This window comes from Fragaria vesca, linkage group LG6 (genome assembly GCF_000184155.1).
Source record: "Fragaria vesca subsp. vesca linkage group LG6, FraVesHawaii_1.0, whole genome shotgun sequence".
Classification (NCBI taxonomy): Eukaryota; Viridiplantae; Streptophyta; class Magnoliopsida; order Rosales; family Rosaceae; genus Fragaria; species Fragaria vesca.
Genome location: NC_020496.1, coordinates 21,449,259 through 21,461,837, shown reverse-complemented (window position 1 = coordinate 21,461,837; position 12,579 = coordinate 21,449,259). Strand labels below are relative to the sequence as shown.

Here is a 12,579-nt window from a genome sequence, read left to right as displayed (position 1 = left end):
AGAGGCTCGATATTTTATGGGATTAAAGGTTTTATCGCTTGCGGCATGCATTCGATTTTTCCTTAGAAATTAATTTGGGGAAACATAAATATTTTAATTATTAATTTATTTTTGTCCACTCACTCTAACGTTATTAAATGTTTTCCCCTGGGCCCTTCGTTTTAAATTGCCCAGTCTGCAGAGTTCGGGTTGGATCTAGTAGGAGACGAGGCATAGTCACCCGCTTTTCGGCCAGTTTTCATCAGTAGGTTACCTGTTCAACCTACTTGTGTTTTCTTGCTTCCGCTTGTGTTTAGTAGCTCTGAATACTTTAGAATGTTTGTATTTTATGCGATGTTCAGAAGTGATAAATTAAGAGTGTAATTTGAAATTTTCGAGTTAGGGTTGTCCATCTGCAAGGGAGATTTTCTTAATCTTTTCAGTAAATTTTCCTTGGAGGTGGTCCCCGCACGACTTACTCTGGGTTTCAGGGTGAAATTCGGGGTGGGTCGTGTCATGTTGAGCTTCTAGCTCTGAGGCAAGATTTAGACTTTTGTAAACAGCAGCATCTTCAAAACCTGGTAGTTGAAACTGACTGCCATGGGGCAGTGGGGGATATTTATAGGCAAGAAAGCAATCAGTGTGTTATGAGCTCTCTTGTTGATGATATATGCAATAGCTTGCAAGAACTACATCAGGTGGAAATCATCTTTGCTCCCAGAACTTGCAATCATGTAGCAAATACACTAGCTAAGTTAACTTATGATTCAAGGCATGCACATGTTTGGTATCAAAACTCCCCCTGTGTGCATTGCAGATGTACTACAATTTGATTGTAACCCCCCTTAAATTTTTGAAATAAAAACAAAAGTGTTCCATTCAAAAAAAATATGAGTATCATGATTTATAAAAATAGATAAATATTAATTTATACGAACATAAAGTTAAACAAACCGTAAATCGAGAGAAAGTTAAACAAACCATAAAAAATAAATTTATAGTATAAGAAGTTAGATTGAGTTTCATGTCCAAATAAGTCATTATGCAAACTAAAAGCACTTTTAGTTTTCAATTTACCAAACACCTTTTAGCACTCACAACACCTATAAAAAGTCAGTACCAAACACTCAACTTTTCAATCACTTATTCTCAAGAACAAGTAAAAGCCCATTTTTTTTATAAGTCCAGCTGCACCAAACGCAGCCTTAGTATCTTTGTAAAAGTGGTCTTTTTAACTTCAAATGCTCAAGGTCAAACCTTAATCCTTTCTACCATCTACCATCTACCATTTTACCATTCACCACTTTGTGAAAATGCCAGCTCGAAAATATAAAGAAAAGAAAAAAGAAAGAAAAAAAAAGGGCTAGATTTCCGGTTGCCCCAAAATGTATGGAGCCCAGTCCACCAAACCCTCCTCCTACTTATCCTCTCACTTGTCTCCCACCATTTCTCCACCTTAAGAAAGACGACCCTGACTCTCACAGGGTGTGACCGACTGATACTGAGTCTGAGTGAGTGTGTGTGAGCTACCAACACCAACCTCATGGCTGCCTCCACTGCTCTCATCTCCTCCACCCCTAGGGCTTTCTCCAAATCCACCTCCCTCGCTGCTTCTTCCTTCTCCAAGCCCCAATCCCAAACCCTAACTTTCCCCAAATCCTTCACCGGCCTCCGCCTCCCCTGCGCCTCCCGCTCCCTCTCCCGCGGCTCACATTCCGCCAAGAGCTTCGCCGTCAAAGCTTCTGTAAGTCTTGTTTCTCCCTCTATTGCAATTGCTGATGGATTGTGATGTCAAGTTTGATTTATTTTGGTTTTTGGATAGGCGGAGCTTCCGTTGGTCGGAAACGTCGCGCCGGATTTCGAGGCCGAGGCTGTTTTTGACCAGGAATTCATCAACGTGTGGAATCTAATCGAAATTGTTGTCTCCTGAATTCATATCAACTGTATTTTTGGGTTTGTTGAAACTGAAAAGATTTGCAATTTCAGGTCAAGCTGTCCGACTACATTGGGAAGAAATATGTGATTCTGTTTTTCTATCCATTGGATTTCACATTTGTTTGCCCCACAGGTTTGTTTCGACTCATTCTTACAGAGTTTCAGTTTTTTAGTGGAGATTTCGGACGATGAGTCTAACTTCTGTGTTTTTTTTTTTTTCAGAGATTACTGCTTTCAGCGATCGTCATGGTGAGTTTGAGGCACTCAACACAGAAGTATTGGGTGTTTCAGTCGACAGTGTGGTAAGTTGGTTTTCTACTCTGTCTATCTTTATAATGTGCATTAGACAGCCGCTTATTTAAATTCAGCTGTAATCTTAGAATGCATTATCTGAATGCCCACCTGCAGCTGATTGCGTACTGGGTTTGTTCTGTTGGCATATCATGAAAGGTCGTGTTGACATTTCATAAAAGGTCCTGTTGACATTGTTCATAAAAAGGTCATGTTGACATTTCATAAAAAGTCAATGTTCTGCATATGCATTTGCAATAACTTGTTCAATGTTTGTTTGCTGCAGCATATCACTACAAGTCAATATTCTGCATATCCACATGGTTTTCTTTTTTCACTGTTTGGGTGTTTTGCAGCGTATCACAGAATGTCAATATTCTGCATATCTACATGTAATGAATTGTTCAATGTTTCCCTTTTCGTAGGCTATCACAATAAGTCAATGCATATCCCCATGTCAAAACTTGTTCAATCTGTTGGCCTGTTGTAGCGGATTACAAAGAGTCAATATTCCGCATATGCACATTCACTTGTTTCATGTATGGATTTGTTGTTGCAGTTTACAACAAGTCAATAAGTGCATCTACACATGTTATAAGCGGGTGGCTTTCCACTTCAACTGTATGTATAATTCAATACACTTAAGTGTGGGATCAATTCAGCATTGATGAAAGTGAAACATACAAGTTTCCTTTGCTGATTTGTCAACTGCAACAGGGCTCATAATGAAAGAATAAATTTGCATCTGGTTGAGCCAAAAGGCCAATCAATGTTGGTGAAGAAGAATGTTTGAGTATTCTGCACGTCTAACTGATATGTCTGTATGTATTAATTTCAACGTGAAATTGTTCAAACACTAAGATTGTCCTGGCCTTACAACGTCACTATCATTTTCTCTTGTAGTTTTCACATCTTGCATGGGTCCAAACAGATAGGAAATCAGGCGGTCTTGGTGACTTGAAGTATCCATTGGTCTCTGATGTCACCAAATCAATTTCAAAATCTTATGGTGTTCTGATCCCAGACCAGGTATGATATGATAATTGGTTCAGAACTTAATGAAGTAGAAATTTTGGAAGACTTGGTGACGTTGTAATCTGGATCATTTAAAAGTTCTGTTTGTCGTGATAGGGAATTGCATTGAGAGGACTCTTCATTATTGACAAGGAAGGTGTTATCCAACACTCCACCATTAACAATCTTGCCATCGGACGAAGTGTGGATGAGACCAAGAGAACGCTGCAGGTAAACAATTTCTTTGAGGCCAAGATAGAAATTGGGATGACTTTTAGCGTCCGACTCTGCCCATAACTTAGAATTTGTTCATTATTATGTTGATTTTACTTGTTTTAATTGGATTTTTTTTGCTTGGGTCGGATCCTGCAGGCCTTGCAGTTTGTGCAGGACAACCCTGATGAGGTTTGCCCTGCTGGGTGGAAGCCTGGGGAGAAGTCAATGAAGCCAGACCCCAAGCTCAGCAAAGAGTACTTCTCTGCAATATAGTGGGAACACACTGCATATCTATGTGAGATAGGAAGGTGTAAACGAGTTTTGTATTCGTGTAATGTCCATTTCTAGAGTTCTTGGTGAAATTTGAGCAGCGAATGTGAAGAATAAACCCGATGTATTGAACTTGCCCAGTTTTCAGCACATTCAAGTAGTATACAATTTCGTTCTTCGCACCCCCTTTTTTCTTTTAGCATATTCCTGTTTCAATGATACGGTCCAACTGTGGCATACTTGTAATGCAGCAGCACTATGGAACCATATAGTGTTATCTTATCAGAAAATTGTAAGGTGGAGAGAGAATTGAAGTCTTTACTTATTATTATTTTTTTTCATATTCATTATTTGTATCAATCTGAATCATAGGTAAAGCTGATATTGCTTGAGTTTTATAGTTTGAGTTGAGAGAATAACAACTTAAGTTGCAAAATTAGTGAAGACAAGTCAAGTTTTTGTGCAACGTGGCAGCTTAGATTCTAATATGATTCAAACCTTAACTCTCCCCTTTCTGAATCAGAAATATAACATAGCTGCAGCATATAGAGCAACAATAATATAAACTTGGGAGCTTGATACTGAATTCTATCCATTCAAATAGGTGGTCCTTATCAATATCTATATCCAATAGTTAGAACCCTTTGAATCAGGTAGTGATTTCTTTCAAAGAAGCTTTGGAAGGGGGAAGAGGGATGAGGGTCCAAGGAGTTCATCACCAGAACCACCACATAACATCAACAAAACCAACACCAGTCTTCCCCATTACCCTTTATAATTGCTCCAAAACCCATATCCTGAACAGAGTGAACCACAAGCAAACACAAACGCAAAGGCTAAGGATTTGTGGAATCCCGGCAACACTAGGATCAATATCAAGTAAGAGATTTCCAAGCATATCAACAGCAGCAGCAGCTCAGCCATCACAGCCTCTGGACCTAACAGAAGATAACATTAGACAAGTCTTAGCCGATGCCAGAGACGAATTTGGTCACCTCTTTGACACTTCAGTTGGCATGACAGGTACAACACATCTTCCACACAAACATTTCTTCTTTTTCTACTTCTCTTTTGTTAGTCATATTGTGGGATTGATCAGCTTAGACTTGGTGAATGGTTTCATTGGTTCGTAGGACAAGTTGATCTTGCTGATCTAGATGGACCCTTTGTGAAGATCAGTCTCAAAGGCCGGTTTTGGCATGAACGCAGTCTTGTTCTGGCTAGGCTGGCCAACTATCTCAAGAAGAGAATCCCTGTGAGTTGTTGAATCTTACTATTACTTAATTTTATAATGAGCATGAATGCCTTGTTGTTTTAATAATATGATCAAGTTCTTTCTCAGGAAATTTTGGAGGTCGATATAGAAGATGAGAAACAATTGGACGACAGCCCTGCAAACTTTTAGGGTAAACTCATTACCACTAGTTTCTTTTGGCCTAGCATTGCTTCCACTATAATATAAGTTGAAGCTTATATGGTTTGTTTCTGAGAATTTGCGTACTATTCTTTGATGAGGTTCAGATATATAAGTAAAAGTGAGAAGCTTACCAAAAACAGCAGGAGCTTGTAAAACGATCAATTAACTTGCAATTTGGTTCCCCAAGCAAGACACTAGAAAGCTAGCCCTGTAGGCAGAAATTGTTTATAGACGTCTTTTATGTGGAACATGTCTTCTCAATTTTTGAAGTAGAGTACTACTATATGTCGATGAAATTATGACTTTGAACACATTACATATATATGAGTTTCACCAGGCGGCAACTCTTTACATGCCCATCACTTCAGTTTAGTGGTCTCCATTTACAACTTAATTGTGGACAGGTTTTGGTATTAGCAGACTGAAATTTCAGAAAAGAATATATAGATGTTTATAATATATTTAAAGCCAACTGTAGACTTCTATGTTTTGTGAATCTGTGATTGACCCATATCTTTAGTTCCTTTATCTATTCAAGCTGTAGCCTGTGGAAGACTAAAACCATACGTTTCTGTTTTAACGTGTATTCAACCTGAAAATTTATGCCACCACAACTAGAGATCATTGTGTTCAAAGTTCACATGATTCTTATCCCATTAACAACTACATCTAACCAATTTCAACATTCTTTCTCTACCAAAACTTAATCCATGTTGTGATAACTAATCATTCTTCTGTCTTTCGTGTTCATAAAAAAAGGGCAGCATGTTTGGCATTCTTCCAAAATTTTATAAAAGCCACCAACGAGATAGGATAGGAGTTATCTATGTTAGATCAAAAGCTAGATACCAGGACCAGGTATATGAGCTATCTATGATTAGAGTAGGTGATCAAGGAATGGTAGCAGTTGATCAAACTACTTGCACCAGAGAGCTGATTCTGTCCACTGTTGGGAAAATTCATTTCGGTTTATTTTGACTTTCGATCTTCTACCAACAAAAAAGGATCAAGGAGGCTTAGATTGTTTGACTATATTTTGGTTGACCTTTGAAGATTAGGATCTTCTAGTTTGGATTGCATTGGATCTGTATCTAATCAAACTGCAGTTGCAGATTAATATTCTTCATGTGCCTCACATGCTAACACCACCTGGCCAGAAACCACGCAACAATTTGCCTTCCAATTTGATGACAACCCCTTTTATAAGACTAATAATAATATAGTAGAGATCAGAGAGCTAACAATAGAAGGAAACAAAGAATATTAGACTAATTATGACAAATATATGCTTCTTGCTGTTGTGAAATGAAAACATTGTTTCGACTAGTCAAGGGTCATCTGTCAACTCAGTTGTTGTGCTGCTTAGCTGCTATAAAAAGTGTTTATATGCTATGCATGAAACACATTATTTACAAATTAATTAAGAGCCTTCTAAATATTGGTTCCTTGATGTTGGAGACTTCTCGATATATAATTTGAGAAGTGGATGTTTTAGTGTCATAAATCCGAACTTTTTTTGTCTATTCTTTTTTGTTACACTATAATTAGTACTTGAGATTCTCAATCCTTCAAGGTCTACACGTCGTTGATCAAATCGTTGTATAGAGGCCAAAGAATAAACTCGACATTGAATTGTATTAAATGAAATAAAAAATAGAATGATGGACATCTCTCTTGCAGACGTTCACTTTTAAGTCGGACCAGGTGCTATTCAGATCAAATACCTTCTCTACGTACAGTAATTTCCCAGATTGAATCTCTTGGTTTCTTTCTCCTATCAAACACCGAACCGCTGCTCTTTGAAGTTTGAACCAATGCACACTCCTGTGATTAGTGATTAAATAGCTTTTGTCTTGAAGTAGCATTAGCATTATATGGTAGTACTTAAGGTGGATACTGTTTATTTGTTCAAATCTCAGTGAACACTGTACTTGATCCTATGTATGTTCTAATATGTAAAAGAGTAATCCATATACCCGCTCCCCCGCCCCCCCCCCCCCCCCCCCCCGGGTCCCCACCTCATTAGAGTCAGACAACTACAAAAGAAAAAGATAGCAAGTAATTTACTATTCCTTCGTTCGCATCTGCAGCATTCTCCTAGTTTCTTTTTGACAAACTTAGTATACCAAGTATAAACTGTGGGCAAGCCATTGTCACGTGAAATTCAAGTGGAGTATGAAACACGTATAAAGAAGAAACTTGAATTGATTCCTACATAGTTTTACAGAAAGGGAAAGTCATGGACGATAATAATAATTTTCTTAATCCTACTTTTCTTCTGTTTTTCTTCAGACATTAATATATATATATATATATATATATATATATATATATTAGAAACTCTGAGAGGAAGTGTACAGCGTTCTCTGGCTCAGGCTACAAAAAGACCCAAAGTTCCATTCCTGATGATGTACACTGCACTTCATAACACAAAAAGGGGTCATGCATGATTCGTGCAACCTTTCACGTGGCGACCCCTGATTCGGACACATAATTTATCCTGTCCACCTCTTCCCAGACCAAGTTGGATGTTACTTCATCATACTCAGGAACATATTCCTAATTGTGCCAAGAAAAAAGCAAAGTTAATATCATATATGAAACTGGTGTGTTCAAATAAGAACTGTATTGATCTATACTGATCTTATAATTTTCTACATATGCCAAATGACTACAATTGCATGAAGATGAAACAAATTGAGCTAAACCGTATTACGTCAATCTTCAGTTCATAATCCTTTGACATCCATCATATTGTGGACAGACACTGGCATTGTTATTAGACCGAACCAGTTTGGAAATTTATGCGAGTCAGGTCAAGACCAGCCTAGTTTGTTGATGATACCCAGCTAACCATAACTCATCAACAATACCAAGAGATTGCAGCTCTACCAAATAATTTAATTTATCCTTTTATACCCGAGACATCAATCAGGAGTGCGAGATGTTTATTATGGTGATGACCACACTATGATACATGAAGAAATAAATAAAGTAATTACCTCTAGTTGTCTAACCAATTGCTTGGCGGTTGGAGCAGACACGATGATCTGACGTGCAGTAGGAGAAATAAAGCCTTCATCAACGGCCTGATCAATGAAACTCAACAATGAATTGTAGTAGCCGTCCACATTCAAAAGCCCCACCTACAAAAAATAATATCAGCTGAAGTATAATATCCAAATCCTACATATAATTAGTATCATATATTATATGGATGCTGTTTGATTATGTATGTTCTCATTGCCACAAGACCAGAAACTCTTTCTTTGACCAACAACCTCTTATTTAAACTCACAAGAACCTTTACTCCCATTTGAACGGAGATCCTCCCAATAATCAAACCACCTAATCATGTATGACCCAACTCAAAATCAAATGCCAAATCTTATGCTATCTTTCCATGTGAAATAGAATTAAGTCCCACAAGTCCCACATGCATTGATTCTATCCTATTCTATTCTATACACAAAAAATTTCATTACATCCTTACCACTCTATAACATTGACTCCCAAACCAAAATATCATGGAATGAGAGAGTCGTGTGCTTTAGAAACATGATGAACTTATATATTCCTGGTAGCCATATATAATAGAGTTCGATTCACGGAGACAAGGGACATAATAAAATATAGTTTGTTTGAAATTTGATCGATTAATAATCAGGGGTTAGAAGGGATTAGAAACGAATTTGGAGACATCACAACTCTATTTGAACAAACATAAGTACATGGCATCATGTGAGTGGTTGCTGCTTCCTCAGAAAGGTTGGAATGATTTACAGAATTATTTTATGACATTTGAGAACCTTATGATAGTTAAGGGTATAAATTCTTACAGGTTTGCGGTGAATTCCAAGCTGAGCCCAGGTAATGACTTCAAGCAATTCTTCTAGGGTGCCGTAACCACCTGATGATTTTAATTTCAAGTTAATCTCTATAGAGAACATGTATCAAAAATCAAGCGTGTGTGGATGACTAGCAAATGGTCATATGTGCAAAGATTTAGCACCCATTTGCATCAACAGCACAGATTCAGTCACAAGTATCTTATTATTTTATGTTATTTCAGTGTATGGTAAAATTAATGTATACCCGGGAGAGCAATGAAAGCATCGGCTTGACGAGCCATCTCGGCTTTCCTTTGGTGCATATTTGATACAGTTCTCACTTCTCCAACAGTCTCACCAGTTATCTGCAAATTTATTTAAGCAATGCGCACTTTATTAAATATGTAATATCAGCAAATGTGTCGCTCAAAATGGACACATTAAGCTACAAAAACAAATCAATCAATATTTACAATAAATGTTTCGCGTAATCACATGATCCTGTCCCCAGAAAACCAATTTTCAGAAAATCAAGAACTAATTTAAAACACAGGTTTTTGAACATTACCTCTCTGGGCATTAGGGTTCTTGGAATAACTCTGCATAGTAAACACACCATGAGCATCTGTCAGTTAAGTTCAATACACAAAAACAAATATAATTTGGGCACCCTTCAAACTAGCTAGCAAGGGGCATCGACATGTAAATTTGTTGGTCTATAAAGACCGGAAATTATTTATAACAGGGAAGCCAGGCTTTAAGCTAGTTTTCCAGTTTCAACATGGAACTACCACTTTCTAAAAGGACACCCCCCCTACTTTTACCCTTCTTCACTAACAGAAACTTCAGGTAGAAACTGACAATGTAAAGGGGTTTAACTTTATCCAAACTGATCCCAGCTTTTCAAGACAAACTTCCCCTAATCTCTAAACACACTCTTAAATTTAACTGTGTAGACCAGAAACAGTGCTCAATACAATTTTTTTTTAGTACCCTGTTCACAATACCTAGAAAACACAATAATTTCCCTAAAAAAATATGAACCTTTTTGTCCCAATAAGAAAAACAGAAAAGCAGAAATTGTATTGTATGATCATCTGGGACAGCATATGATCCTATATATGTTGCCTGCCTCTGAGAACCCACCTTATAATAGTTAACTGGGTATTGATCTGCATGGTATGGTTCAAATGTAACACAGATCTACACATTTCAATGTAAAACAGTTTTGTTTCTTCATCGAAAATATTAAACAGTTTTTGTTTGTCCAATGAATAATAATGATGAGAAACTAAAATTATTGCGTGTGTGTGTGTGTGTGTGGAGGGAGAGAGAAAGAGAGAGATGAAGATACAAACCCTATAACATGGCGCCCGCCATCATGAACTGCCTGAGAAACGAGACCCATCAGCCCCACGCTTCCACCACCATACACCAAGTTAATCCTTCTCTCCACCTTCAAGGCACATCGAAATCCAAACCCATACACACGTGTCAGAAACCCAATTCATCCATCAGAAAAGAAAATAAATAAACATGATTGATTGAACAAGCTGGGCAGAGAACACGGTAATTAATAAATATTAATCAAGGGGAAAAACCCTAGTCTAGTAGTAGAGAGAGGCTGTTGAGTGAAGTTATGGTCATAATATTTCATGGAACCCCAGAAAAACAAAAATCATGGAGGGATAGAATGGAAGGCTGTGAAAACTGAACACGCTTAAAAGGACTCATGATTTCGAGAGAGCACGTTTGGTTCCCCCCAGCTGAGAATTCAGAAGAAGCTGGAAGCCTGTGATTTTTATTAAATAAAAATTAATTAAGTGGGTTTAAAAATCATAGACTGAGATCATGCAAGAAGGCTGCTCAACTGACAGCCCTGTTACAGCTAGCAGCACCTCAGCTCTTTCACCCTTCCCTCTCTCCCTCTCTCTCTCATGCCACACTAAACCCTAATCTGAAGCCTAAGGTCTCCAACAATCATAAGCCCACGTTGAGAGCTTGTTTGGTTACAACACGCAAAAGCTACTCACACCCAGCAATCTTGACAATGAGAAATCTCATTTCAGATCAGAAAAACCCAGAAAGGATTTATGGAAGTTACACAAAACAATGGAAAAAAAGAAGAAAAAGTTCAATAAAATCAAGTGGAACAGAAAATCTGGAGAATCCATACCAAAAGACAAGATTTTGAAGAGTGAATGATTTTTTCTTTTTCTTATGAACAAAAGAGAGTAGGCAAATTCTACCCATTACATAACTTGATGAACAAAATGCAGGCTAACAAACCCATTTGCCGTCTACTGTTCTTGGGAAATATGTTTCTGATGAACACAACCCATGATCCATTTAGATGCAGAAAGTCTAGATGGGTTTTTGTTGATGAAATGAATGGGCTCCGATGGGGATGAGGGTGAATTTATAGAAGAAAGAAAAATAAAAAGAGATCGAGGAAGAAGGAAATAAAATGAAAGACTGACTGAATGAATGAACGACACTCTAACGAGAACTAGCTTTCATGGAAATTACCAGCTCCTTGCCGAGTTCAACAGCAGCTTCTTGGTAGCTAGCTTTCTTGCCTGAACTGCTACCACAGAAAACACAAATCCTATTGAATCTCGAGTTTGTCTCTTCCATCTCTTCTTCTCTCTCTGTGATCTTAGAGAATAATGATCTGCTTTAGGAAGGGTGGAGGGGATGGTTGAGAATGAAAACAAAGTGAGTATTTGTTTATATATCCATAACGCCTTGGCCCTTGGCCAAGTAAATTGACATTTTTCTTTTTATATATTATATTTGCAGGAGAGAGGCTTCTATTTGGAAGGTTGAAAATATGATTTTTCTATTGTAGAATATTATAATATAAATTAGAGAGTTGTTTTTTCTAGGGAGAAAAAATCAATTCGAACAAGAATTCAATTATATGTCGGAGGAGGAGTGATACAGTGCTTCGCATGTTTTGAACGTTGATTGACAGGCACCATCGTATAGAAACCATATTGTACTTGGAAAAATGCATCCCTATCGGAACATGGGAAAAGATTTTAGGAATCAAAGTCGTTCATTTTTTTTATTTGCAGGGCACACACTTTGGAAACCATTTTCCTCACAGATGAGAAATTAGGATGTAAGATTGTTTCTCTCCCGTTCATAACTCATAGGATTGATTTTCCATTGTCAATTGCCAGCAATTATATTAAGAGTGTGGCTATTGGGACCTCCAAGTTTACTCACTTGACCTTACTTTATTGTGAATTATTAAATGACATATTTATCCTGTTATACAGTGACTAATAAAAACACTAATTAAACAAAAGTAATGTTACATTTATTCTCTCTAAACTTTCTAATTTAATAATAACGGATTGCATTTTATTATTTTCCTTATTAATTTTTATTTTCTAATTTACCACATACTTATTAAACCATTTATATATTTATATTATCATACATGTCACATGCTTATACAAAGTGAAAAAATATTTTTACAAAATTAATGATCTATCAATTATTAAAAAATAAATAAATAAGTATCATAATATTTTTATAAAAATTATGATCTATCAATTATTAAAATAATTTATCATCATGACTATAAAAACAAAAAATGTAAACTTACAAAAAAAA

The 12,579-nt window shown here is 36.9% G+C and overlaps 3 protein-coding genes across 3 annotated transcripts; 2 read left to right on the top strand and 1 right to left on the bottom strand.

Moving 5' to 3' along the window:
• Positions 1–1,430: 1,430 nt before the first annotated feature.
• Positions 1,431–3,814, top strand: LOC101312555 (2-Cys peroxiredoxin BAS1-like, chloroplastic-like). Its single transcript, XM_004303458.1, has 7 exons — positions 1,431–1,723; positions 1,802–1,876; positions 1,966–2,047; positions 2,137–2,216; positions 3,109–3,234; positions 3,337–3,450; positions 3,592–3,814. The coding sequence occupies exons 1-7, from the start codon at positions 1,523–1,525 to the stop codon at positions 3,706–3,708; spliced, it is 795 nt and encodes a 264-aa protein (XP_004303506.1). The 5' UTR covers positions 1,431–1,522; the 3' UTR covers positions 3,709–3,814.
• Positions 3,815–4,347: 533 nt separating this feature from the next.
• LOC101312268 lies at positions 4,348–5,483 on the top strand. The gene is made up of 4 exons (XM_004303457.1): positions 4,348–4,728; positions 4,839–4,960; positions 5,048–5,111; positions 5,227–5,483. Exons 1-3 carry the CDS (start codon positions 4,401–4,403, stop codon positions 5,108–5,110), a joined length of 513 nt encoding a protein of 170 aa, XP_004303505.1. The 5' UTR covers positions 4,348–4,400; the 3' UTR covers position 5,111; positions 5,227–5,483.
• Positions 5,484–7,416: 1,933 nt separating this feature from the next.
• LOC101311980 (cytokinin riboside 5'-monophosphate phosphoribohydrolase LOG7-like) lies at positions 7,417–11,624 on the bottom strand. Its single transcript, XM_004303456.1, has 7 exons — positions 11,482–11,624; positions 10,311–10,408; positions 9,521–9,551; positions 9,218–9,317; positions 8,962–9,032; positions 8,125–8,268; positions 7,417–7,681 (listed from the first exon to the last, which is right to left on the bottom strand). The coding sequence occupies exons 1-7, from the start codon at positions 11,587–11,589 to the stop codon at positions 7,586–7,588; spliced, it is 648 nt and encodes a 215-aa protein (XP_004303504.1). The 5' UTR covers positions 11,590–11,624; the 3' UTR covers positions 7,417–7,585.
• Positions 11,625–12,579: the final 955 nt, after the last annotated feature.

Bases quoted from the DNA above. Each gene is read 5' to 3' on its own strand.
- LOC101312555 (XM_004303458.1), top strand. From the start codon at position 1,523: ATGGCTGCCTCCACTGCTCTCATCTCCTCCACCCCTAGGGCTTTCTCC. The intron at 2,048-2,136 runs GTTTGTTTCGAC...TTTTTTTTTCAG, and splicing joins CACATTTGTTTGCCCCACAG to AGATTACTGCTTTCAGCGAT. The intron at 2,217-3,108 runs GTAAGTTGGTTT...TTTCTCTTGTAG, and splicing joins GTGTTTCAGTCGACAGTGTG to TTTTCACATCTTGCATGGGT.
- LOC101312268 (XM_004303457.1), top strand. From the start codon at position 4,401: ATGAGGGTCCAAGGAGTTCATCACCAGAACCACCACATAACATCAACA. The intron at 4,729-4,838 runs GTACAACACATC...ATTGGTTCGTAG, and splicing joins CACTTCAGTTGGCATGACAG to GACAAGTTGATCTTGCTGAT. The intron at 4,961-5,047 runs GTGAGTTGTTGA...GTTCTTTCTCAG, and splicing joins ATCTCAAGAAGAGAATCCCT to GAAATTTTGGAGGTCGATAT.
- LOC101311980 (XM_004303456.1), bottom strand. From the start codon at position 11,589: ATGGAAGAGACAAACTCGAGATTCAATAGGATTTGTGTTTTCTGTGGT. The intron at 9,033-9,217 runs GTATACATTAAT...TAAAATCATCAG, and splicing joins TGCTTTCATTGCTCTCCCGG to GTGGTTACGGCACCCTAGAA. The intron at 7,682-8,124 runs GTAATTACTTTA...TGGCACAATTAG, and splicing joins AATTGGTTAGACAACTAGAG to GAATATGTTCCTGAGTATGA.